Source organism: Serinus canaria, chromosome 2, assembly GCF_022539315.1.
Source record: "Serinus canaria isolate serCan28SL12 chromosome 2, serCan2020, whole genome shotgun sequence".
Taxonomy (NCBI): Eukaryota; Metazoa; Chordata; class Aves; order Passeriformes; family Fringillidae; genus Serinus; species Serinus canaria.
Genome location: NC_066315.1, coordinates 32,688,419 through 32,716,336, shown reverse-complemented (window position 1 = coordinate 32,716,336; position 27,918 = coordinate 32,688,419). Strand labels below are relative to the sequence as shown.

Genomic DNA, 27,918 nt, shown 5'->3' with positions numbered 1-27,918 from the left:
CCTCTGGCATGGCTTGGGATGGAACTTGAGGATGAAATCACTTATGCTGGAGAAGCTTCATTTTAAGACTGTGTGAGGACTGTGATACTGTAGTGCTGCTTTGAGGAAGACAGGGCCACTGCACAAACCTTGTCACTAAATGATAAATTGGCTGCTGTGATCCACCTGTGAAAATTGAAGCAGTATAAAACAGCAGCCCAAGCCTTTGCATAAGGGAAAAGTTTTGTTTGTCTGTTGGGTAATTTAACTGTAGTTCACCATGCCAAAGTGGGAATATGGAACAAGAAAAACTGAAGCTTATGTGTTAGATATATAAACCTGATGCTCTTTTATGAGTCTTTCCTGCTTGCTTTCCTTCTCAGATTCAAAATAGTATTGGAAATAATCCCAGTAGCAATGCCTATGTGTGTAAGGTTGTTTTTTTTTTTTACTTGTAGGCTAGTATAACTGCCTTCCTCCAGGAGGAACAATGTTGAGGTTCTCTTTTATCCCTGCTGTAAAAGGAGGGGTTTTTCAAGTCTTTTTTTATAGCAGTTTGTTTTGTTTCCATGTCACCATTATCAGCGTGTACCGAATAGCATTCCATACCACGGCAAAACCTACCAACAGAAAAGCCTTGAAAAAAGGTTTGTCAGCTCGATTCTGGGCTTGTCAGGTTGTTCATTATGTGGTTCTGAAAATAAAATACTACAATTCCTGCAAAATTACAATGTGGAAGTCATGGTTATAAGCTGCATGGCTTTTTCTGCATGGTTTTTTCATGCAGAAAATCTTGAGAGCATCTACTACACTCATTTAGGCCAGCATAGCTCATTTCCTTTGTGTTGGTGGAGTTATCAGGGAAAACAGTAGCACACAAGCTTCTCCAGCTTCTTTATTGCCACCACAGAATGAGAAGTCTCACTGGTCACCCCACCTTTCCCAGGCCACCTGTTGGAGCTCTGCTTACACCAATGATCTGTAGTGCTTCCACGGGAGGGGCTCTCAGGACAATTCCAGTTATGTGGCTTTAATAATGTGTTGGTTTTGGGTAACATGGTGATATCTCAGGTGTGGATATGAAGGAATGATTTCCAAAACACAGCACAAAAAATCAGGGAATAAAAAGAGCTAGGAAAACATACTTTATAAACAAAGCAACACTTCCCCTCTGAATTTTGTAGACTACTCTACGGCAGGCTTTGCATTAAGCAAGGCTTGAGCAGGAAAAGATTAATTATTTTGCTAAGATCAGGAAGGAATGTGAATCTAGGGTGTAATATAAAGAGATGGGAGTTTTGTTCTTTTGTGGGCTTTTTGATGATACACTTGGATATATCTTGCTAAATCATTCAAATGGCAAAGCATTTTTACATGCAGCACCTTAGGTGATTTACTCAATATGCATTGCTTTATTTTCCTTCTTTTTCCTTCTCTTTGGTCTGTTTTACTTTGGTTTTAAATCCCACTTTGATACACATGCTATCATTCATGTAAATTGAAGAGAAGCATGTGCAATCTTCTCCCAGTGTTCTACAGCCCTTCAAGTTAGGAGACTGTGGAATTGCATGCATGAATGTTGTTTGTGCTACCTCTCTGCTCAAAACTTTTTCTTCTTTTAAACAGGAAAATTCAAGAGAGGAAGGCAGAGGTCTGGTTCACCAGGTCTCCAATGAAAGCAGACTGTCTATTGCTGACTCTCTCACAGAATTTTTTGATGCACAGGAAGTCCTGCTGTCTGCTAGTTCTTCAGAAAATGAGGTCTGAGCAAGAAGATTTACATCATTCAGACATATTTTCTTATCTGTTTATTGACTGGCAATCTTTCTGAGCGCTAACTGCACATCAGAAGACTGCCAGAAAATTTAAATTTTCAAAAGATTTAGAAATTAATATGCCATTTATATTTATTTGTTGTCATTGTCTCTTCACTGTAAAGGGTAGCAGGTATTATGAAAAAGTCCTACATGCACAGTGAGGGAGATGGCAATTAAGTAGCTTGTATGCAGATACTGCAGATACAGGGAATATATGCCTGGGAATTGCACCACAAAAATACTTACTCATACCTGTCCTTGTGGTACCTGTAGGTACCTTGAGGTTGATGTCACACATATTGAAATTTATTAGATCTTTGTTTCCTCTCCTGGGTTCCATAAAAACCTTGGCTTTTGATATGAGGAAAGCCTTCTTAGTTGTGAAGTCAAGGAGAGGAAGCATGTCTCCACTCAAGTTAAAATTTCAATTATAGCCATCTCTCCCAAACTCAAATGCATCTTCTTAGGACTTTGTAGTACTTTTCTAAAGTACTGAAAGGCAGCTTGGACAGTTCAATTATATTAAAACAATAATTGCAGCTGAGAGTAAGAATGTCCACATGCATTTGGGATTATTTTAATGAGTGATGTATCTTGCTTCTTTCCCCACCCCACACTCAGGTATCAGATGATGACTCATATGTAAGTGATATCAGTGATAATGTCTCAGAAGATAACCTAAGCAATGACATGGAGAATGAAAGACAAACTTTAGGTAAGTTCAGTGAGTTTTTTATGCCATGTTTTTGGAATTTTGTTACTGCTTGTTTTGGATTTTTTTTTCTTCTCTTACTAGATAATTTGATATTTTGGGCTTTGAGATGTAGAAAGCCTATGGTTTTTTTTCATATAGACTGAGACTGGTTTGGAACACCAGATTCCAGCTAATCTGCTTCTCTGGGCACTGTTGATTAAGCAGGATGGTGGTTCTGTATCAGCAGGGAAACACCTCTTTTCTTGGCTTCTTTGATGCAACTCCCACTCTCTCAGTTTCTCATGGCCACAGGATTTTTTCAAAGCAGTAAGGCCCAGCTGCTTTCATTCTTTAAAACAAGTTTTTTTTCCTTGTCACACTGTTTTTTCAGTCTGAAATTTAGCAACTGCACTCAGAAGTCCTGTTGGTTTAGAAGAACTCAATGTGTTTAAAGGAACAGACTGAATAATTACTCACTGGCAGCTTTGGTGCATGACCATAAGAATTTCTTTCTTGCATGTATTACTCATGATAGTGTTGTTAGCATCTATGCTAATTTGTCCTCCTAATGGAAAGAGACTCAAAAAAAAGGAGAAGAATTGGTCATTCCAACCTAATTGGCTTTGTGCCTTCAACTTATTTCAGCTCACTACAATGTTCTTCCCAGTCTAACAATATATTTTTACCTTCAAAAATGCTGAACAGTGATTTCTCACTAGCAGCTGTTTCCTGATCATCTCCAAGAACCAGCAGATTCTTCTGAACTTGGGTAGTTTGATATGTATTCTGCAACTGTTCAAAATGAAGAAATTTCAATTTTTTCCTTTTAAGATAGGAAAGAATACAAATGAATTTATCTCATGATCTGGACCTTAGAAAGCTGTATTTTTGTGGCAGTTCATCTTTTTTTAACAAAGACTGACACTGAAGCTCTTCAGTATAAGAAGCACCTCTGCATGCTTCTGGTACCTGCTATTTCTGTGCTTTGGGCAGCCTGCCACTGCCAATAATTGAAAACTGGATGTCGTTTTCCTGCAGGGCTTTAGCTGCACCATAAATTGTGGGATTATGAGAAAATCCTCTGGCCACTGTAATGTAGAAGGTCAGATCAGATGTTGATAATGGTCCAGGTTGGCCTCAGAAGTCATTGACTCCAACTGGAGGTCAGATGTCTAAACCTCCTTAGGCATTCATCCTGTCTGTCACAGCTCCTACAAACCAGAACTGCCTGGGCCTTTCTCTAATGGAGACTAGGCAAACTTCACTGCTTAGAAAATTTGGTATCTGAGTACTGAAGTTCTTGCTCCACTTTAGTTTTTCAGCAGCTTACCTCAACTAATGGACTGGTCCAGAATATGTAAATGAGCCAACTGGTATCCTGTTTTTAATCAGAAGCTGTCAAAAGACATAGCCAAATCCCATTTCTGGGAGCTCTTTTAAACAAGGATTAGTTTTTAGCATTTGCCTCATTCCTGAGTTAGCTAAGGGAACATCCTTCTTTTTGGCCCCTTTTGATATTAAATAAATTCTTCCAATAGGGAAGCATAGAAGTGAGCTCCTTAACTCCCAACAGTTTAATTGTTTCAGGTCAGTTTTTTGACTCATAGTGCCCATGCCATTTTTAAGTAAAAAGAAAGATACAGGCAAGGGGCTGCAAATGGTTCACCTGACCTTGTTTGAGTCACTCAGTCGTATGAGGAATAATGACTTGGTGTTTGCCAGTGGCAGGAAAGATGGAAACTCCTTCCTCAAAACTCTGAGGCTGCTGATTACCCTTTAAATGTTCCATGTGAGGCATGGGCTGGGAGGCATGGCAGGCATGGAGAAGTTTGTCCTGGTGGTCACCTGTCACTGCTGTAAGCACTGCTGATACCCTGCTTATGTCAGTGGCAGAGAAGAGGAAGTACTGGGGAAGTGCATTTAAGGGCAGGGATTCTTCAGGTATGTGTAGCACAGAAGGAGATGTGCAGCCCAGTGTGGGTTTAATTCCTTTGAGACAGAGCAGTGTGAGGAAAGCCAGAAAAGGACGGGGCTTGACAGACTGAGGCTGTGCCTGAGAGTCCCCAAATAGTAGCTGATCCTCAGGCAGGGGCTTCCGAGGTGCTCCTGAGGATGTGGAAAGATAAAATATGTCCTTGTAGTGGCAAACACACTCTGAAACAAAACTGATGTACAGCTAAGCAAATAATCACTTCAGACTAGTGCCTGTTGTGGAAGCTTGTAGCTCTATTTGGATTCTGCTACAAATCCTGTCATGGCACACTTAGAGCTATTTATCCTGTTCTGATTGCTTTGATACAGGAGCACAGACTTCAGATATTTATGTCAAGGACTCTTGACTTGAGTAGTCTCTTTTTTTTTTTTTTTTTTTTTTAATCTTCAGCAAACCCATAGCTCTACAGTTGCTTCAGCTTTTGCATCCTTAAAACACATCAGTTTTCCATCAATGTATGGGTATATCTCAAAGTAACATCATTAAGTTTAAATGATATGGGGAGCAATGTGGAAAAGCCTGAATGTAAATTCATGGTACAGTAAATTTCCCTGGTAGGAGTATGCAAAGAAGTAGGAAAAGATCAGTAGGAGTAGTTATTATCCTTGCATCTGTAAGTTACATCTTGCCTTCTGAGAAGTGTCAACTTAATTGAAGGTCTGTCGAGGAAGGAGGTTTTATATCCACTAAACAGATAGGAATCCATCTCTGTTACAAATAAAATAGTTATAATATTTACTCTTTCAAATTCAGTAGAAAATCTGAGCCTTTTCTTGCAGACTTTAAGGGAAAAGAAGGTCATTTTTATGCATCTCTTGTACTTGGCATTTTACTTCCGTTAATGTACATAAAATGCGATTCTTAATTTTGTCTTTTTTATAACAGGCTATCTTCAAACCACAAGTGAAATACTTAAATGATTCGTGGGTGGAAGGAAGTTTTGACAGAAGGAAAGATGGTTGCATTTTAATGTATGTTTGCAAAGGGGGATGAAACCAAGAAAATGTAAATTTCATTGTTCTGCCACTTCCTTCCTTTTCAGATTGTATTTCTGAAAGCGGAATCGGATGCAATTCTAAACGGAGAACGTGTTTACCAGCTCCATGCCCTAACACAAGTAACATCAGCCTGTGGAATATCCTGAGGAATAACATAGGGAAGGATCTCTCCAAAGTGGCCATGCCTGTTGAGTTAAACGAGCCCCTGAACACGCTGCAGCGCCTCTGCGAGGAGCTGGAGTACAGCGAGCTCCTGGATACAGCGGCGCGCACGCCAAACCCCTTCGAGCGGATGGTAAACACCTGATTCCAAATACTCAGGAACATTCAACAGGATAGAATAAACATAAAAGCAGTGCTGAAGTGAAGATGTTCTATTCCATTGTTTTGTTTCTCTCAGCTGAGAGGCAAACTCTCCAAATGTCTGTACATACATACATAGCCTCTATTTTTGACTCTTCTGTTTCATTTCTGTTGCTTTTTCGGAAAGTCTCTCTCTCCTCAAGTACCTTGCTGTACTGCAATTTTAAACAAAGAAGGAGCTTAGTTCTGTTTTGCAGCTGATGCTCTCTAATATTAAAAATTTACAGCAAAAAGGGAGGATGGGATTGAATTTAGTTCCCTTTCAAAGATGAAAGCTACAATAGATCTTTTTCAGGGGTGTCTGATGTGCTAACACATTTCTTCATAGAGATGCTGGATCTTCCAGCCCCACGTGACTGTGATATCTTTATATTAACTAAATGAGCTCCATGGTTTTTAATAAGTGGTTTTCTGAAATTTTTGTGTTTATCCAAAATGTTCAGGATCTCAAAACCAGGCTGTATGTTGGGTACAATAATGATGTCATCCTCTTCCAGTGCAGAACCCTGAATTCTGCATTTGGCAAAAGAACAAGAGAGAAATGCATTTGTTGTTCTTCTTCCAGGTGTACAAGAGCTACTTAATATGCAAGCCCATAAATAAAGGATTAGAAGCTCCCTAAATTCTCTTAAATGGGAGATACAGATTTTCCCATAAATTGTATTAAGCCTTTTCAATTCAATATGTCTTATCTCAAAATTAGGTTATTAGTGAGAGTAGGTAGTCATGGTAAAATCACTGCTTGAAAAGTCTCTTTCCTCATTCTGCCACTTTCAAGGGTTACAATTTAGGGCCTGTTCCCAGGGTGTGGTCATTCACTGGGGGTTTCAGTCCATAGCATTTTTTGTTCTCTTGAGAACATATGCTGAAAGGAAAAGGAAATGAGCAGTAGTTGTTCAAAAGGGAGGGAAAAGAAGCCTTCTCCCTCCTCCCCACACCCAAGCATCTGGAAATTACCTCAGACTGGTATATTCTTTGCCTTTGAGAAATTCCTGAAGCAAGATTTAATGCTAGCTGCTGCACAGTAATTGCAATAGTTCATAAAATAGCCTATCCTCAGTGGATTTGTTTTCTGAAACTGTGAAAAGAGAGTATCTACACTTTCAAAAGATGAGGAAAATGGAATGAAAAGAGGGAAAAAAGTGTTACAAAAGAAACTTGAATCAAACAGCCTTGAATTCTGATTCCTCATGTTATGCTTGAGTTGACTGCAAATATTTGGAGGGCTACCTGTGTGTCAGTCATGATCAACAGTTTCATGATTAGGTAATAGGACCCAGTAGATAAAAAATAATTTAAGTCAAACAGCATTAAAAACAGCAAAGTTGTTGAAAAATCATCCAATAGTTCCTGTGCCATGTATATGAAAAAGATAGTTGGTACATTTATGGAGTCACAGATGTAACTGTAAAAACCAGTTATTATACGAAATTTAACAGTGACTTTTCAGGTTACTTCTTTGAGATGTATTGCAGAATGCTAAGCTGTTCCAAACACTTTTCAGAAATGCTGTTTTCAGTTGATGAAATTTGCAGTATCTGACCCTAACAATTCTATCCCTGACCTATTGAATGACTCTGAAAATTGAATAATCCTCTAATGTGTGAACTAGGGCTTAGCTTGCAGGAGGTGTGCACGTTTGTAGCCTGCAAATGAAGGGGAAAATACAGAATCAGGATAAAGCTTGCTTTTATTTGTTTTGTGTCTGTTGTAAATTAATTAATCTAAGTCCCAAATATGTACTTTCCAGGTGTACATAGCTGCCTTTGCAGTCTCTGCCTATGCATCCAGTTACTACAGAGCTGGAAGTAAGCCATTTAATCCTGTGCTTGGAGAAACCTATGAATGTATCCGTGAAGATAAGGGTTTCCAGTTCTTTGCAGAGCAGGTATTGTATGCTGCAACCCTTAGAATTGCTACTCGATACACTGCTGAATTCTAAATGTGTGGCTGGAATTCTCTAGAATTACTGGCAAAATACAAGATTACTCTACATTCCCTGAGCCCAGCAAAACCCAAGGGACTTTGCTGAGTTATAAACAAAGGGAATTGTTTTTTGAGGAAAGTCTAAGTCTGTCGTGGAACATGACAACCAGTAGCTGACACTGGAGGAGCACAGGCTGGCAGGCTGCCTGCTCCAGTAACAAGATAACTTGGTTAAGTAGAGTGCAATTCCCCATGCTGAAATCTGATCACAACTGCAACAAAAGTTGACATTCTTGTCACTTTCTTTTGTGTGTGATCATTAAAAATACTGTATCTTCAGCTGTTTTATGTCTTCTTTTGTAAAAAAAATGTATCCCTCAGGTAAATCAGTCAACCACAAGTATTTCCAATGGCACCATGACTCTTTCTGTTTCCTGTCCATACACTTAGGAGGCTAAGCCTTGAGAATTTGCAACCACAGCTGAGTAGGTGAAGGATGTATACAGCACATCACGGTCTGAGTGTTTATGAAGATAATTCCCCAGTAGGAGAATAATTATTAAGTATGGGTGAAAAATACTAAATTTAAAGCAGCCAAGCTGCCAAAATTGCTGAACTTGCAGCATATGTTGAAAAGAGATAAAACTCAAATACCTGGTGCCTGGTAGCAAAGTAGCAATGGCTGAAAGCTGTCTCATTCTGTCTAGACATAACAAAAAAATACAAAAAGTACAAGTGGGCAAAGGTGTGCAACCTAGAAATTTGATCAGAGAAAGACTTCTAAGAGGCTTCCTTTAGGAAATGAAAAATGCTTTTGACCACCTGTGAAGGTACAGCATTTTGCACATTATGTTATAGAATTGACAAAAAGGAATGGTTTGTGATCTTTCCTTAGTCTCAGGAAATGTCACAGGCAGGAGTAAAAATAAAAGAGGGGGAAAAAACCCAACAGAAAGTAACACAATCAAAGCAAGAATCAAATTTAAAGTTCATGTATCTGGTTCACCACTGTGCTACTTGAGTACTAAAATGATGGGTATAGAGCACTGCAAGTACCAGCACAGCATCAAATTCGAGTAATAAAGTGGTGAATAAAAGTTAGTACTGAGTTTGATGTTACACTGAATTAAAGGAAGATATTTTCATTTGAATATTGGGTAAACCAGTACAAAGGGTAGCTTTTATAAAGAAGAATTTTACTACATGAGCGGGCTTGTGCTATGAACAACTGTTGTTCTAATACGAGAAATAAGTGAGGTGAGTTTAGAGAGGTAAAGTTACTGTAAGAATATGGGGTGGAGAAATATTAGGAACAGAGGGCAGTATGGGAAGAAAGAAATTTAATGCAGCTTGCAAGCATTAAATATTTCTCTTTACATCAGGAACAGTGGCTAATTGCTTGCCACTAGCATTTTGATGCTTACTCCAGATACCTTGTTAACCCAGGCAGAATGGGATAGACTCACAGAACATAGAAAAGTAACAAAGATTCTGTTTTATCATAGAGGGAATTCTGAATAACTCCTGCTAGCACCATGACCTTATTTGGAATTATAACAGTTTAAGTGAGAACTAAGTTTAACCCATGTATTATAGTGACATCTGGGGTTAATCTGAGTACAGTATGTAAGAGAGAGAGAGAGAGAGAGTGTTGCTCTTGCTGAATTAGGCCATAGCTGAAAGTAATTAGTACTCCTTTTTTTTTTTTTTTAAACCAAGTAGAGGATGTTCAATAAATAACTGGATGCCTGTGGGAAAAAATGCTTAGTAAGAGATTTGTGAAATGAGTAATAAAAAAAAAAAAAAAAGTAAAATCTGACTTACTTTTTTGAGTTGGTTTTTCATAGTGAAAAATAGCAATTTGACTTGAAAATAAAGTTGCCCAAGGAACAGCAGGCATAACACATCTTAAGAGCTGGTCCTGGTCAGTTGTTAGTTGTGTTCACCCAGAAGGGAGAATTCAGGTTGAGGAGGAGTGGCCCCTTTCACTTTGTGCTTCTTTAATTTACTGTTGCATTTTAATAGTCTGAAATGTTTATTTGCTCACAGTCCCTGGTGGTTGCCCTAATTTCTGCACGTGCTGTTGCCCAAAGTTGATGAAATGCAGTGCATGTGGTTAGAATTTCATCTAGAAACACCTGGGGTGTCACTGCTGTAGTGGTAGGGATTGCTGGATGGAATTTCCTGGCTTGATTTCTTCACCCCTGGCCCACTTAGAGATGCTGATCACTATCTCCTCCCTCATACTCAGGGTTTTGTGGTTATTCACTGTACAGAAGCCTTGGCCCTTTGTTGTGTTTTTGGTTTTTTGAAAATTTTTATCTGTGCACTCAAGAAATAGCAAAGTGTGTTTTTTGTTAATCTGTTAAGAGGTCCTAATGGTAAATTTAATTATCACCTTAGAGACAATGTACAAAGTATATTGCTAGATTTTCACTGGAACAAAATCTCAGGCCTTTTAAAATAATTGTTTGCCATTTCTTTCAAGGTTTCTTGGGTCTGAGGACCTTTACTAATCTCACTGCCTCCCCCTTCAGGACACAACTGCAAAGTGAAAACTAATGTTCAAATTGTAAATGTCACATGGGAATGAAGGAGAAAACAAAACAAGCCAAACCAAAGTGACTGTTCAAGTGCTGATATTTTAATCTTTTTTTCCCCCTCTCTTTTCATGTCTTGCTATTAGGTCAGTCACCACCCACCTATTTCTGCATGCCATGCTGAATCTGTGAATTTTGCTTTTTGGCAAGGTAAGTCTTCTATCATTTACTTTTACAGTGTTCATAATGTTTTCATTGTATGTCTAACACAAAGTATCCAGAAATTAGGAAAAGTTGAAATTCTCTGCTTAAATTTTTATTAGAATGGTTTTATGAAATCTTAGCCTATCCTTACTTGCATGCTTCTTACTTAGATCTTCTGCTATTATGAAAATTCTCAAGAGATTTTGCTTTGTTTGGATTATTTTCATGTAACATTAATTGATTATTATTTTCATGTACAAATATCTGTTCTTCTTAAATATCAGGTTTGTTTGGGGTTTGCGGGGGGGGGAGTGTTGTTCTTTAGTAAAAAAGCTACTTATAAAACAGACAAGCTTGAAGACAGCATGAAAACACTACAGGTTAAATCCTGAACCTTGGCAAATCTTGTAAACCTGTTCTGAAAGCAATTTTCAAAAATGAGCATAACAGCAAGGGTAAATACATTTACCTTCTCTTTCTCTGCTGGCATTATTACAGTATGTAAGATTTTGTGCTATTTGAACACTGTTTTTTTTTCCAAAAGATGTATGTTGGAGCTTTGTTTGCTGTGTACTGCTAGTCAAGGTGTCAGCCAGTAACAGTACCTGTGTGACTGGATAATTTTGGAGTGCACACAAAACATAACCATGCCTTTTAACTCACTTAAAATCCTTCACCCAGGGGTTTGTCAAGTCACAGTGTGGCCATATTGTAATCTTTTTTTTTTTCCTGATTGGCTCTGCTGACTTGATTATAGTTATTACAGATGGAACTGAACAGATATTGGAACCCATTAGTCTGGGCTTTATTATTCTGTGTAATTCTTTGCTTTGTAAACAAACACAGGGACACAAGAATCCTTTTGTTCATAGCCCAAAAGCTAAGATGACCAAAAATTTATTCAGTAACTTGAACGCTGTATGAATAAAATCAGATAGCAGCCTGTCTTAATAAAAATAGATGAGCCTGACTTGTTTAACAGATTTTGACAACAGTTATCATATAAATATTTTAACATTTCCATTTAGAGAATGAAGTTCTTCTAATGAGAGCTGAGAATCTGATTAATGTGAGAGTCTGAGATTTGGTCTTAATGGGCACAGGACATTCAATCAGGGTGCACCAGGGCTTAGGGATTTTTGTTTGCTTTGTTTTTAAATATGGTTGGCTGAGCTTATGGGAGGGCTAGACAGTGATTTTTTTTTCATTGTAAAGGAAATTTAAAATGCTGTGACCTGTTGTAACGAGGTTATATTACCTTACAGGGAAAGATTAACACCAATTTAATCATAAAGGCAGGTTGCCAGTCAGTTCAGTTCATTCTGTGTTCAAAGATCTTTCCACTTACTGTGTCACCTTCTCAGCTCAAAAGGAGACAGCAACATTGCCAGGGTAGTGCTGTCATCCCAGCAGGCACTGATCTTAGTTCATGTGTTCCAACACCAAGAAATCTCCTGATCACATCTTGTGAACTGAAGACTGGGCTCTCACAGGGACCAATAGTTTGGAAAGAGCTTTCCATGACTTGTGAAGCTGGCTCTGCTTTTGCAGAGAAGTGTCAACACATGAGCAGTGGAAATGAAGGAAATTTCAGCTATTCCAGCAGCATCTGTGGATGAATTAGTGTGAGCACAGCTTTGAAATAACACTTTGCTTTTTCTCTTCTGTCCTAAAATTATTGTGTGACCGAGTTGCACCCTGGCTCCCAAGATGTTTCCCACATGCTGATCTCTGTGGAAAGCTTTGCCATTTATGAGAGCATAGAATTTGGCACAATCTGGTGATGCATTTTAACTGTCAAGCTTGGTAGGGTGTACCTTTGCCCTTTCTCTTCCATCCCAATGCAGAAGAGAGAAAGCCAGGACAGAATTTGCCTCAACAACATCATACCAGAAGTAGCTTTGGAGCACTTGTGCAGTGTAGGAATCACAAGAGAATCTCTGTCACTGAAGATGCTGACCCAGCACCAGACTTCAAAACCAAAAAACCCAAAAGGTCCTTTTCACATGATAAGAAAAGTAACCTCTTTGTGTGCAGAATTCTGCCCTAATCCCATTCTAGTCTTGGGAATGTGTGGCTCCTATCTTGCACATACACGCTCAGGAAATACCTGAGTAATTTCTTAGGTGTGGTTTGAGCATCCATCTCACAACCAGTGTAAGAGTTTCCCCCCAGAATTGCCAGGAAATGGTGTTTTGTTTTCCTTCTGTTAGAACTAGCATCTTTTTGAGACTGGAGTTGCAGTTTCCCTTCTTTTTAGGGTTGGGCAGGGAATGGAGTTCCTAGAGTCTAAAATAGGAAGGTTACTATTCCCCTGAGCTCTGAAGTTACTATGAAAGTTACTTGCTGATTATCTAGCCCAGTTTTGTACACACATTTTGCCATGCTCCTCTCTGTTTCTTTCTCTTCCAGGTGCTTTTGCTCAATAAATTTGGCTAAACTTTCATTAAGTTTTCTTATCTTTTCTATATTTTTGAAGAAAAGGCATGAGACTTGGACATATCTCCCTGTAATTCCAACAAGATTTCAAAAGACCAGCTAAACTTACAGAGGGAGTTGGACTAAAACCCTCTGCCATTTTATGCCCTTTGAAACCTTCTTTAGACTCTTGACTGTGAATTTTCTTGTTATATTTTTGTATTTGAAATTCTGCTTTTGTTTTTGAAAATGTCTGCATTCAGTGAATAGCAATGGAATTGCAGACAAGTATATGCTGCCTATGGCTTATTCAAATTTCTTTATTTTGGAAAGGTTTTTGAGAGGACTGTTGAACATCTGTAACTTTTCTATTTAAATAACCAATATTATGATGAAAATCAAACAAAGCAAACAGCAACAACACTAAACCCACCAGCACGTATTTGAAGGTCCCACAACATTCTTTGAACACTTCTGTTGCACTTTGTTATTTTGGATTTCTTGAAAATAAAGTAGAGCCCAGAAACAGCATGATTCATCTACCTGTGACTAAACCTGTCTTTTTTTACTTCTTGTTCCAGATGTCAGATGGAAAAACAAATTCTGGGGGAAGTCCATGGAGATTGTTCCAGTTGGCACAACACACGTAACGCTCCCAGCGTAAGTGCTCCGTTGCCTCTGCTGTTCCTGCACAGACACTGATGCTTGCAGACACTGCAGCCACGTTCATTCAGAGGACAGTGAGCTCTGCTCTGCCCTTTGGAAGGACTGGTGGCTATGATTTAAATAAAAGAGAAAAGGGGAGGAAGAAAGAGCCCACCAAACCCAAACCAGAAGCATAAATCAGAAGTACTGGCTCTTTGCAAAACAAACAATGAAAAAAAACCCCATGGATCCTGTGTACCTTGAAAAAAGAAAAGTTGGTATTTTCATACTTCAGTTGAATTTCAACCTTAATGCATTTTAAACTCATAGGGAAAACCTATAGGGTAAAGGAAGCTATGAATTCTTTTGCTTGAGTATGGGTTTGGGAGAAGAGGTGGTGGTGCTCCTGTCTTTTTTTGACTCTATTTGTAGGGACCCAGGCACCATGGGATGTTCTGGGCTGTAGGCAAGGCCAACAACCATCATCACTGCAGAAATAATGACTGTAAGTGATAAGTAGAACCAGTTACATATCTGGTGTTCATTATCCAAGGGAGAAACCACTGTAGTGAAGTGCTGAGTACAGTTGGTTTGTTTCCTTTTGTTTTTTTAAATAAAAATCTGCAGTGTTTCAATGCTGGCTTGTCAGAGTGCCCATTATTGATGAGCAATTAAAATCCCTTAAAATTTGGCCTATATCCATCATGTTTGCAGAACCAGAGGTCTAAAGGTTGAGTATTGTTCCAATTAAATATGTTTTCCAGTGAGAGAGTACAAAATTAATTCATCTGCCATCTTGCCATCTGAAAAAAAAAAACCAAAAACAAAGAATTCAAGAACCTAGCACTCATCAAATCAAGCATGCCTTTTTTCTTCAAGTGGATAAAATTGTAGTCTAGTAAGATAGTATCCAAAAGGTAATGTATGAACCATGTTCTGTTCATAGCACCTGCCCAAAGCTTTGAAATAAAAGGATGTGAATGAGTGCTCAGAGCCAAAATAATTAATATATTAGGGCCTATGATGGGCTGATGAACTGGGAAGCAATCTGATTCATATGTGATCTCCATGTGTTGGTTTGTATCCCTGTGTATTTGATACAGAATTGGTACAAAAAAGGTGCCGAGGCTATGGGGGAAAATTAAGCATTAGTATTAATGTTCATTTTGAAACAAATAGGTTTTTTTAGCATTTATGGTAACATGGGGCAGGCATAGGTAAGGGCAGAAGAACAAGTTACTGTGGGATAAATTGGCTGCATATCTGCAAGTCTGTACAAACTGTCCTTGTGTGTGCCCTTAGAAAGCAGCAAGTGAAAGTAAGTGATTAAGGGGAGGTAGGGAAAGATTCCAGTAACTTCACAGGATGTGTGTGAGGCACTTGCTGTGGGGAAACTGGTGCTTTGTAAGTTCATATTTTACCTTACCAGTAGTGAGTTGGCCATCCATACCCAGAATAAATTTATGACTTCATGAGACTTTCCTTTCCTTGATGCTTTATAAAGCTGTTTTATAAGAGTATCTACTTCTTTCATAAAAGGTGAAATGTTGCATTCCCTATGGGTATTTGTTTATCTCTCCCTGTCTGCTGTTTCCCAGTGTGCAACTGCATCTTGGACTGCCTGGTGAGAACTTTTTCTCTTGCCTAAAGCACACATATGAGGCTCATCCTTGAGAGCTTGAGCCAAGCTTCCTCTTTTCAGTACATGTTCAAATCACTCTGGTTGCCCATGTCCTTGTGTTCTCTATTATCACTGTTTTACAAGCTTGGAATGGGCATCTCAGACTGTAGAAGATATCAGAATGATTATTTCTGGAAACTTAAAACTGGTTAGAAAGACAAACAGTCTGAGAGAAAACTGAATTCAAAACCAAAGTATCTAGCAGAAGTGAAAAGGATTTTCTGGGAGATGTGATTGTTGCCATAGGGTTTGTTTTTGAGAAGGTTTGGAACAAGAAGATGAAGCATTCTAGTTTTTTAAAAAAAAAGGTTTATTTGGTTTCTCTAACCAAGTTGTCTGCAATGTTTTTCCTCAAGCTTGAGCTCACTTGAACATGGCATGACAATTTTCTTGTGTGTATTTTTCCTTACAGTTTTAAAGACCATTTTGCATGGAACAAGGTGACATCCTGCATCCATAACATCTTAAGTGGGCAAAGATGGATTGAACACTATGGAGAGATCATCATAAAAAATCTTAATGATGACACGTGCCACTGCAAACTGACTTTCATAAAGGTAACCACAGCAGTGCTGGCACTGCCTTTTCTGACAGGCACAGCAGTGGGAGGATGCTCTCTGCTGAAGCTCAGTACTTCTGCTTACAAGCTGTAATTACTTGTGATTCCTTGAAAAGCGTAACTTTGAAGGAACTGCCACTCACTAAACAAAAAAGAGAAGCAACAGCTTTCTTGAGTGATTCCACTGGAATGGAGGAATTATGGAGAAAGGAATATCATGGAAAACCTGCTCTGGGTTTGATGAGAGACATAAGCACAAGGTGGCTACTGACAGTGGTTTACCACATGCCTCCTACTGGCCCACTGGCACATGCTGTGGTTGCAGTCATTCAGCAGCTGTAGGACCAGTGCTTATGCAGGGTGTTTCTCCTGATGCTCTTTTCTAGCCCTTTGCAGGTACTTTGCAGGTTTAAGTAAGAGGTTGGGGTGTTACTCAAAGCTTTTGCTTCACTACAAGTACAATATATATGACTTCTTCAGGAATTGTCCTTATAACTGAAAACAAATTCAGTTTTTGGCAATAGATGTACTTTGCTACTACTTTGTAGTAGGAAAACCACTGAAAATATAAAGCAATGCCAAAATTTCTAACCTGAGAAATACTTTTATAAATCATCCTAAGAGACTTAGCTTAACCTGCATTTTCTGTATCTGACTGATGGAGAAAGGCTCTGCTGGACATAGAACAGACCATACAGATACAAGGGTTACAGTACTTCAGTGTACCTGTGCACCATGGCATGCTCCCCAGCAAGTCTGGCATTTTTAAATTTGTTTTCTTGCCTGCTTTCTGCTTTCTAAGAAGCATTGGGATGATTTATTTTCCAAATACTTACTTGAAAGTACTTGAATGTATTTTCAGAGTTGCACTGGATGTTTAAAGTTCAAATATTTAAGACTGAGAGCCTGCAAATCTCACACCTTTGAAATTGTAAAGTGTTTAAAGTGGAGATTAACATATGAGTTCCTTCTCTTCTGCAAATTTGGGAGAGATGTAGATAACCAAGTCAGGACTCAGGGTCAACTGTCCTTGGGCAAAATTCAGGGTCGGCTGCACTTTATCTCATACTGCCCCTAAAAAATGGCAAACAAAATAAATGCAATTCTCAATGTTAGCATTTTAGGAAATTAGCATGTTAGGAAGCTAACATGCTAATAAGTTTGTATTTTAATGGTACTAATAGCAGTTGTTTGCACTTGATATTGTAATGCACACCTAAATGAACAGTTCTCATTCCTCTACAACCTGGTGCTAGTGGCATGGCAAAATGGGCTGCACCTGAGCTCTGATGCACCTTCTTTCCCCTTGTTCCTTTTAATTCCAGGCAAAGTATTGGAATCCAAATGCACATGAGATTGAAGGCAGTGTCGTGGATAAATCTGGGAAAGTTGTGCATCGGCTCTTTGGGAAGTGGCATGAAAGTTTGTACTGTGGGACAACTTCATCTTCAGACTGCATATGGAGAGCAAGTTAGTGATCAGAATGGCTCATGTACACAAACTGAGATCTTCTTGAGGATAAGCTTACTGTTTTCATATCCTTCTCAGCCCCCAATTTCTTGTTATTTTTCTGTAGAATATTAGATTTTTGTCAAGCATTTAAAAGCTAGATCAGAAGAATATATCATTTAAATAATATGAGAACTTAATCCCATGGCTTCCTGAATTTTCTCCATTCTCCATCATTTTCATATTTGGGCATGCAGTGAGTATTGAGGACTCTAGCAGGAAGGGGGGGGGGAAGGAACAAACTCCTACTGCTTGTGCAGAAAAGTGTCATTTATTTCATGTGTTGAACACTGGATGATAGCCCACAAAGCTCAATTCTGTAGTGACAGTGATAGCTGAATTTCTCCCAAGCTTGTGGGGTTTTGTCTACTGTGTTTTGAAAAAACATTATGATAATAGCACGGCCTTCATCACAGTTGTGCTGTGATTCAGCTGAGAGAACAGAAATCTGTCTTGTTGCAGTGCAATTATCAAGGGGGATGTTCTCTTTTGTCACATTATTAAAAACCTCTTGTTTCCCCACAACTGACACTGTGGATCAGGCATAAACAAATGACTGGAGGGAGCTTGAAATTTTCTTTCTCAATATAATAGCATTTAATTGGAATTCTGAATGTACTCTTTTCTTCTGTAGATCCAATGCCTAAAGATTATGAACAGTGGTATGGATTTACACAATTTGCACTGGAGTTAAATGAACTGGACCCACAAACTAGGTCATTACTTCCATCCACTGATACACGTTTTAGGCCAGACCAAAGGTAAGAAGCTTTAACCCTAAAATATTTTCCTGAAATAGTCCTTAATCTTCTGTAACTCACTTTACCCTGAACTCAGACTATTTTCTGTGGATAACTGCAGTGTGTTTCTATTTTTACATTAATGTGCAGCTGAAATAGACATTGTAATCACTTATTGAGAGATGGTCCAGTTATTATGGAAGTGTGTCCTAAAATTGCCTCTTGGATGCTTCTAGATAACTGCCTTTCCAGAGAAGTTAAAACCTCAGTACTTCAGGTACTGAATGCTGCGCATACAGTAGTTGAGTAACTGAAAACTGAGACACTTGAAACTTCTTTCTGCAGTGAAATGTTTACTTTTGCAAATTTCCAGGTAGAAGAATCTAATGTAACTGTGCCTCTGAGCCTGTTACAAGAGTTAATTTTCCTTAAGTGCTTTTTCATAGTGCAGTTGTCTGCAGAGGTAGCTGTTTACCTTTCAAACACTGTGAAATACCTGCTGGAAAGATTAGATTCTTCTGGGGGCAGAAGACCAATTGTCTCATATCACTGCTGCTGCAGGTTTCTAGAAGAAGGGAACATTGAGGGGGCTGAAATGCAAAAGCAGAGGATCGAGCAGCTGCAGCGAGAACGACGCAAGGTGCTAGAAGAAAACAATCTAGAGCATCAGCCTAGATTTTTCAGGTACTAGATAGCAGAATAATTAGCATATTCTATCATTTGTTGAAATTGTTATTATAGATCTGATTCTAAATTGCCATGTGACAGGCTCCAGTTTTTTCCAGGGTTCCCCTATAGACTTTGGGTTTGTACTTTGGTGATGTAGAATACTTCCGACTTGGTTAAAACTCACAGTTATGTATTAGTTTTTTATTAGTGCATCCCTGATTTCTTTTTTTTTTTTTGCCTTGATGTCAGTTGATATTTGGTCTACATTTTAATTTGCCTGACTGAATGCAGCACCTTTGATTCGTTGAAGCAAACTGAAGTAGCTGGATTTAGCTCAATTACCTCTGCTGAAGTTCTGCTGAATTCAGTAGGATTGCCTGGTGTGGAAGTGTGCAGAGTTGGAGCCTTTTGCTTCCAGGGCTATTTTTGAACATGTTTCCCCTATTTTATGGGGAGAGAATTATCATTCTGAGGACACTTTATCTCTTCCTGTTGTAAATCAGTTAAACAGGAGACTTGAGGCATCAAAAGACAAAAAGGAATGCTGGTGAGGATGTGGTATTTTGCCCTCCAGCTTCTCTGTTCTCCTGCAGTGAAAGAGTTGGAGCCAAGAGGAATGTTGTATGGCCCTATTAGCAGATCTGGGATCCTATGTTTCCTGGATATCTCTATACTGTACTTCTGAGAACCCTGGAATGTTTTAAATAGGTGCAAAAGGGAATGGCTTAGACTAGTACATCTCTGACAAGCTGGTGAGCTAACTCGTCACATGCCAATCCCATCTACTAAAGGGAAGCAGGATAAAGACAAAGTCTAATACTTTGTGATTGTGTATTCACAATGAGAATTGTGAATAAGAATGAGGATTTGAATCCTTACAATGAGGATTTGAAAGCTGAGATTTATCCTATAGATTTAAATGGTGGAATAAAGAATTTAATTATTATATAGCAAAAGTATTAGAGCAGATAGGAGTTAATGCATTTGGCTCTTCAACAGTGAAAGTCTCTGGTGAACATGAGATTGAGATGCCTCTCCAGGGCCCAGTGCAGACACACCCATTCAGCTCTCCAAGCTGTACTGCCTTGTTTGCAGGCTGCAATGAGCTGCACTGCTCCAGGTTCATGGGCTGGATTTGGTATCTGTGCATGGTGCTACACTGCATCACACAGCATATGGATGGAAAATATGAAAGCTTACATTTGTTTAATCTTTGATAGGAAATCCAGCGATGACTCCTGGGTGAGCAATGGAACCTACATGGACCTTAGGAAAGAACCTGGTTTTTCCAAACTGGACAATCCTGTCCTCTGGTGAAAGAGGAGCTAAGTGAAGATATTTTGTGCGGTATTCCGGGATCTGATTTAAAAGACGTATCTATAAAATATAACTATATATCTATATATACACACACACATACAGAATGTGTGTGGTGTGTGCATATGTGCAAATGTGCATATCTCCAGAATCATGCTTAATTTAGAATCTGAAAATTCATTTGTTTCCTTTACTCAACAATTGCAGTGATTGTTTGAATGTATAAATATCCTAACTTCCTTTTATAAAATATTTAATAAATAGTACTGAATGTTAACAGATGGAAAAGAGAGGAGCTTTTACACTACTTTTTCAATGTGTAATAATGTCATTTCTGAGTTAAATTATGCCTTACTGAATTGCATTGGAGACAGTAGCATCAGCATCTCCTAGCTGTGCTGAGGAAGAGTGCAAGCCTTAGTAACTCAAACTGTAGGTAGGCTTCCACAGTGCAATGAGAAGTTCAGCTGTCTCTGGGCTGGTATAAATTGCTAAAACAGTTTATCAGCTGGTGCTGGAATCTGACTGTGATCTTTTGCTGTCTGCAGGAAAGATTTAAGTAAGCTTTTGTTTCTATTAACTTTCTTCTTAGCTTTATGGAAGTGGTAGTTCTGAGCTTACGTCGGTGGTTCTACTGCCTTATACACAAACTGTACCCGGTTAAATGTAGTGCTAGAAAGTCAGGAATCGCCAAAATTTTCCACTGGGAAAAACTTTCACTTCAAATTTATAGCCCCCAACAGGGCAAGAAGAGGAGATCATTTGTATATACTGCTTGAGCACTGACTAGATGAAGAAGCTCTCTCTTTTTCCAGTAAGTGAAATCTTATACAGAGCACGAAATCCTGTGCTTCCATAGCTTCATTTGTTTTTATTCACTTAAAAATTGCAACAGTAAGACTTTTTAAAAAGCAAGCAAACTGATTATTTTAAGCTAGAAATTTTTTCCTAGTATTTTGATATTTTCTACCTCTTAAGAAATAACGTATTTAAAATCTTATATTTAAAAAATTACCATCTGCCTTATGGAGAAGTGTATGGAGTCTTTGATCTTCCTCTGTTTGTTTGTTAAGTTCAGATAGATATTTAAACGTCTTGCACTAAATCAATAGCATCCCTTTCCTGTAATTTTATACATATGGTTCGATTTGTGAAGCTACTAAACCATAGGTCAGAAATTTAACAGGAAGCAAATGTAGCAGAAGCCTCACTTTTGAATGAAGATTATAGAGACGGGCAGTATTTTTTTGTTTTTTCCATCAAATCACAATGCCATAGTCATTAACAGACTAATTTGCATTCCCACATATCTGCAACCCAAGCCTGATCCATGGTTCTTCAAATCTGCTCAGTGTGTCTGCAACTCTTTGGCAGCAATGCAGTTTTCTACGTGACAGATGTGCATCCTGTCACCACACCCTTTTCTTTTCTTTACATGCCACTGTAAAGACACAAAACAAACCCAAATTCTGGCAGGTTAAATTGGCTAATGGCTGGAGCAACTGGACATGGTATGGATAAAGCAGACTCCTAGGAGGACAGACTAATAGCTTAGAAAAGCTTGCACTTTACTGCTATTGTACTGCATTGTTCTAGAGAAAATTTATTCTTTGTATTATATGTATCATGAAGGAAATACTATGAAGGTTTTAAATTTTAAACAAAATCTGTGGTGTCAGATTAGATGTATATTTGAACTTTGCTTTCTATTACCTTGAAGCCTCATTGTCTCAGAGGCAGATAAATGCTTTTTCACCATTTTTCATTTTGCCCAGGATCTCTGCCTCACCATCATTTCCATAATTTATTACCAAAGAAGTTAGCATAATTATATCTAATTAATATGTCTTTGAAAAACTTGACTACCATGCCAGCAGCTTTAAACAAGGCAAGGTTCACACTTATATGAAGAAAAAATCTGGGCTTTGATTGCAAAGGAAGTCTTAAACTTTGGGGGCTGTTTGGCATTTCAAGAAAAATGAGGTTCTCTTCATGCCTTGTTCCCTTCCTGTCTTTTATCCTTGTATTAACTGTCAAAACCTGGCACAGAAATGAGTTGATAATTGCAATTATCCTTGCTGTTGGTAATTACAATTTAAACTAAAATTAAGGTTCATTTAAAAACAAAAGATGGTAGAGAAAATAAAAGCTTTTAAGAAAAGGAGCAAAATTTGTGGAGGCAGCATTAAGCTTGCTCACTGTCATATTTGGCAGCTACTGTGATACTGCCTGATCTGATTGCTGGGTTTGCATATTCTGTGTGTGGAGGTGATTCCCCCATGCAGGTATTAAACAAAACAAGTCTCATATTTGAGACTATTTGAGTCATGATTTTTGAGAAATCAGACTGGCAGTGCCAAGTCTGATTTTTCTAACACTCCAAACTTTCCAAAATACATGGGATGAACGACAAGAAGCATTGGGCTGAGCAGTGCCTTATATAAAAATGTCTTCATCAAAATTTCTGTATCAAGAAAGTAAACTCCAAGTTTTAGCACTGTCTCCATAAAAAAGCCTGAAAATAATCCAGGGTGTTTCTTAAATGCATGAAGAAAAATCATTGAACAAGTAATTTCTCCTTTTGTAAATCTGTAATACACACCTCCAAACACAATGTAACCAGTTGTGAATGATCCTCTGACCCAACATTTCCAGCTGCAGTATAGTTTTCCCTGCTTACTTTTGTATGAAACAATTGGGTTTAGTTGTTAAACTTCTGTTAAATGTATATTAAGAAGTGTAAGAAATTTGTCTTGATGTTAGTTCTTTGTATTTCTGCATGTAAATATATTCAACATTCACAAAGTTAATATATTCTATAAAGCTATTCTTGGTAAAATATTAAGTTTTGGTAATTTTCTTCCCCAAAACTTCAGCTGTGTTAATGAGTACAAAATTTATATTAGCTTTCTGCAGTATAACTAAGACAACTGTTATTTTTAGGAACTGACACTGAGGGACTTTTACCCACTATTTCTACCCTGAATGGTAAAAAAGAACGCATCAGGCAACTTAACTGCTTCCTTTCATAGACAGCTGTGTTCCCCAAGGTGTGTAGCTCAATGGGCCAGTCTTAAAATTTCCTGATCACCCTTGCCTGCTGTTATAGCTCTCTTATTTCATGACTTGATAAACTTAATATGAATTTGGAGGCCAGTTTGAGAAGCACTCATGCAGCTCTGCCTTTCTGCGTGTGTCTCTTCATAAAGTAAAACCCTCACTATAAACTTCCATCAAGGTGATGGAGCAGCTCAGGCTTTTGGGTGTTGGAACCCTGCTTCATTTTTCAAGTTGTAAAGCATAGAAAGAAAAAAAAAATCCAGGTAAACATAGGAACAGAAAGCTACAGCTCTACTTTCAGATTTGCAGGCTTGGTGCTTAGTTTCTGATTTTGTGTAAATTTGGGATTACAAAACAGCATCACTCGTTCAGGAGGCGACTCTGGGTAGTGTAAAGTGCCCTTTAGGCCAAGTGGAACAAGAATGCACCATTAATCACTGCATTCCTTTCTGGATCTCTGTTCTCTGAGATATACTTGATGTGATAGTTTGCCAGCACTGAAATACTTCTTTTAGACACTTTTTAAAATACAGATCCAGCAGTCTGTACTTAGGTTCTTTATGCAGAGCTTGGAAAATTAGATGCCTGGAAGAAGGACAAAAACCAGCCCAAATTTCGATACGGAAACATCTTGGAGATCTGTTCTTACACCAACCAGTTTTCTTTGAAAGACTGGAAACAGGATTACTGCTTTCTTTTAAATTCTGGCCTCCAAAGGACATAATAGTTGCAAACACATTCACCTGTATTACCTGGCAGCTTAGTGTTGAATCCAGATCATGTTACAAAAAGAACACCAATTCATGGGACCAGAAATTAGGGCCCAACCAGGGACAGCTTTCACATTGCACAAAGGTCCAGTGCTGGTCTCAAAACAAACCCCCCCAAAAAACCCAACTTAATAAATACCTCATCTCTTTCCACGCCCCTCACTTTCCCTCAGCTGTTTTCCTTGTGGTCCCTTATTCAGTGCCCCATTTTTCTCTTTATTAAAAAAACCTGGTGAATAGGAAAACAGCCCATAGCAACAAATGATGAATCATACCTCAAGGCTGTAGTTAATTTTTTTTCCCCATAAATTCCTTCTGTATCTTTTCTTTGACTGTGAATAAGAGTTTCTTACTCCCTGGAGTCAGACTGGCTAAGGGTAGTGTGCTATCAAAATATGCAGCTATATCTGCTCAGCAGATCCTAATTACAAATGTCCTTGCATCTGCTTTTGTGTAAATCTCTTGTGCTGTCTCTCCAAATGACCAGCAGGAAACTTGCAGCATATCTTGCTTTGTTCAGTATGGCTTCTTTTTTGTGAACAACACATGCAGAGGTGGCAAGCTGAAGAGGAGTGAAAAACTTGGCCCATGGTGCATTTTAATAGAGAGAAGGATGACATCCAACTTGTCCACATATCTGAATACATCTTGCAAGGGCTAGAATGAGATGGTGCTATTCAAAGGAGTGACATTAAAATGACAGGGTTTTTTTGGTTGAGTGTGTTTTCATTCCTGAATTATACCTACAATAAATAAAATTCACAGTGTTCAATAACTCATCCTTTCTATTTTCTAGCTACTGGTGGGTGCAACTTACTCCAGCAGCTGTGGCCTCATATGAACTGCACATTATCTGGCTTACCTTTTGAAACTTAGTAAATGCTGTAATCTACCATCAAATGTATTACTGTACTGCTCAGTTCTTAGCTACTGCTCTTGCTGCAGCTTTTTGAAAGCAATAAGAGAAATTTTCTGCATAAGTAGTTGCCATATGTTAAAGAATTATTTTAAATGGTTCATTTTTTTAAATATAAATTGTGGATTTCGTGTTTTTAACCTGTAAAACAAAACTGTATTAAAGCTTATGAGAATGTTTGGGATGCTGATCCACAAGAGGTGATGATGTCCATCAGCTCCACATGTTTGAGATAGCTGGCATCCCTGAGAATCTGAAAGTCTTTGTGTTAACAGTATTTTCCTAGTTCCAATATTGGTAAACCATCTCACATGTATGAGGTTTTACATAAGCAAAGCTGCTAAATGCTGAATTTGTTGTTTGTTTTGATAGGGCATTAGTGATTTCAGAATGAGGAAAGGTATCTTATGTATTAGAATTATTGCTGACTTTCAGGTATTTGAGAAGTCTCTCTGTAGTCAGGACCATCCCTGTTTTCTGCTTCACTCCAAATATTTGTAATAACATTGGAGTACCTTGATGCACAACTTGATTTATTATTTTTGTCTCTGTAACCAATTTAGGTGGATGTTAATAAATCATACTTGCAAAAGGTCACAGAGCACCCTGACTTTTTCCCAGGGGTTGTAAGCATCTTTCTTCAAAGGTTGTTAGTAGCAGCTGAAACAAATCTAACTGCTGTAGTGGTCTGTGCTTTTTACACTTTGCAAAATGGCAAGTAGGAAAGAGCTTCCATCTGCTAGAACCCTTATTTATCACTCCAACAATCTGTCTGGAAGTTGTGCAATGTTCCAGTTGTACTGCTCTGCACAGCTCTGCTGCACAGCTAATGTGCCAGACACTGGGGCAGGAAAAGGGGTAAGCTGATGGAATCCATTTACAGCTGGAAGTTTATTCTTAAAAGCAGTTTTTAGCATACAGATGTGCAGCACGAATATTATGCTTTCTTACGAGTGTAGAAACCACAAACGAAATGTTTTCCATAAAACAGCTTTTAAAAACAAGGAAACATGGTATTTACTGGGTAAAATAAATAACTGGAAAGAAAGGATATAAATGTGGTGGTTTTTCCCTTAGAGATGGTGATTCAGGACAGCTCTGCCAATCAGACCTCAACAATGTCTCACAGTCCTACCATATGTGGATACGATACAATATGGATGGACTAGGATCTTTAAAATGTGGGAGTACTTTAAAAATGTGGGTCAATGTAACTCCTGACCAACGTGAAATTGCTGACTGCAGTTCTGCAGCACTTTGCAGCCTCAGTGTCTACAAAGATTTGGTGGGAGGGAGCATGGAGCATTCAGAAAGAGCTGGAAAAACTGGATCTATATATTTGTTACTATGCAAAATATCCTCAACTGTGGTACATGACAGAATCAGGATAGAGGCCAAAAGCAAAACAGTCTTTACAGTGGGCCAAAATCAGCTCCTGGTTTTTTTGAAATCTAGCCATTTTGGTTCTATTGGATTAAGAACTATGGAACTTTTTCATTGTGTCAGGGGGAATTACTTCATTGCTGATTTATTTCACCGAGATCTGATACTATTTAATTGGTATCTGAATTAACTAGCATTTAGTTGAAGTTCTGGCTTATAGAAGCAGTAATATTTTTCTCTTAATTGTAAAAGGGAGAAGAAGGTTGCAAGGGATGCTCATTATTGGTGCTCCACTCATGAGCACCCAGGACAGCAGGAATTTCTCTTGCAGAGTGAATTTGTCATGACTGCCCCACAAGCTAACACCATGCCAAGTGCCCACAGTGTGGTCAGTGCTACCTAGACAAAACAGGCTGTTCTCCTCTACAGAAGTGCAAGCTAAACTTGGCAAGTGTGGAACTTGCATCCAATTTGTGTTTAAGATCAGTTGTCTTTTTGTTTACAGTAATCTCTATTTTAAAGTCTATTTTTAAAGATTCAAACTTTCATGGGGTGAGGAAAAACATTGACAGCTGAGCAAAGCTTGCTCTACAAAGTAGTCAACACATCTTGTTTTTTTGTTGTTTTTTTTAAGGTCTATAAATTCTATATTATATATAGAATATATAATTATATGTTCCTTATATTGCTTTCATGTTGCAAGTGTTGCTCTCTTTCCTTGGTTTATTGATTTTTAATTTAGACCTCTCTGTTTCATGCATAAGAATTTGTAGGTTTACTGTTTTTAAATGGGGTTAAAAGCTGGCCAGAATTGAAATTCTGATGTATACTTATGAATTTGTATCTTTGCTTACTCTGTACCAAGGAAAATATTTGAAGTTACTTTGTGCAAACTCTCATTTGAGATAAATCAACATTGCTCTACTGAGCTGAATGTAACCGAGGTTTGAGTTAACTGAGAATTTGTCTCTGTGGGCTCGCTGATGTAAGTTTTTACAGGCTCTTGAAACAGTAATAAATTCCTGGAACACAAGATGTTGTGTATGGACATCCGCTGATGTTTCTGACTGTAATTTCAGACTCCAGGAATTATTGTCTTCCTCTAAATATTAGGTACTACTTATCCTTGAGGATTTTGTGTGCTGATGTTTCACATGCTATTCTAGTAAAACCAGCTGTTAAATTTCAAAAGTACTTTTTTTTCTTTGCTTGCTTAACATTGTTTGTCTTTATTAAAACTTCTTGATAAAAATTGTTTTCCAAAAATAAAAATTCCTTACTTTTCAGCTTGTGTCAAGAAAAAAAAAAAGAAATAAAGGTTGCAGTAAGGCAACTTTGAATTACTGCAGTACATACCTTGAAAAATCCTCTCCTCCTTAGATTTTTATGAGGATATGTCTGCAATGCCTAGATTGCTGCCTAAGGCAAGGAAGATTATGTAGATTTATCAATAGATGAGAACCTGTCTAATAGCTGAAAGAGATTTACAGTTTTGTTTACTGCAAGGTTTGTTGCAATTTTGGCAATTGACAGACTGAAGATGGAGTGAAGTCAAGAGGTCATCCTACTTGTTTGCTACTTGCACTTCAGTCGATGAAGCAAACCCTGTAAAGGCAACTAGAGCTATATAGGTTTTTTGGGTGGAAAAATCAATTTTTCTTATAAGGTTTAAAAATAGTGCACCAAATTACAAAATTCTTTGGTGGGGAGAATCTTTTACTAAGGACTTTGCCTAAG

General features: G+C 38.2%; 1 protein-coding gene across 1 annotated transcript in view; it reads left to right on the top strand.

Annotated features, from left to right (window-relative positions):
- Positions 1 to 27,419, top strand: part of OSBPL3 (oxysterol binding protein like 3) — an 87,948-nt gene extending 60,529 nt beyond the window's left edge. Inside the window, 11 exon segments of the mRNA XM_050970337.1 lie at positions 1,606 to 1,740; positions 2,418 to 2,511; positions 5,526 to 5,776; positions 7,595 to 7,732; positions 10,457 to 10,520; positions 13,514 to 13,592; positions 15,671 to 15,815; positions 17,143 to 17,287; positions 17,961 to 18,087; positions 18,628 to 18,750; positions 19,956 to 27,419. Of these exon segments, the coding sequence (XP_050826294.1) occupies positions 1,606 to 1,740; positions 2,418 to 2,511; positions 5,526 to 5,776; positions 7,595 to 7,732; positions 10,457 to 10,520; positions 13,514 to 13,592; positions 15,671 to 15,815; positions 17,143 to 17,287; positions 17,961 to 18,087; positions 18,628 to 18,750; positions 19,956 to 20,052 (1,398 nt within the window). The 3' untranslated portion in view covers positions 20,053 to 27,419.
- Positions 27,420 to 27,918: the final 499 nt, after the last annotated feature.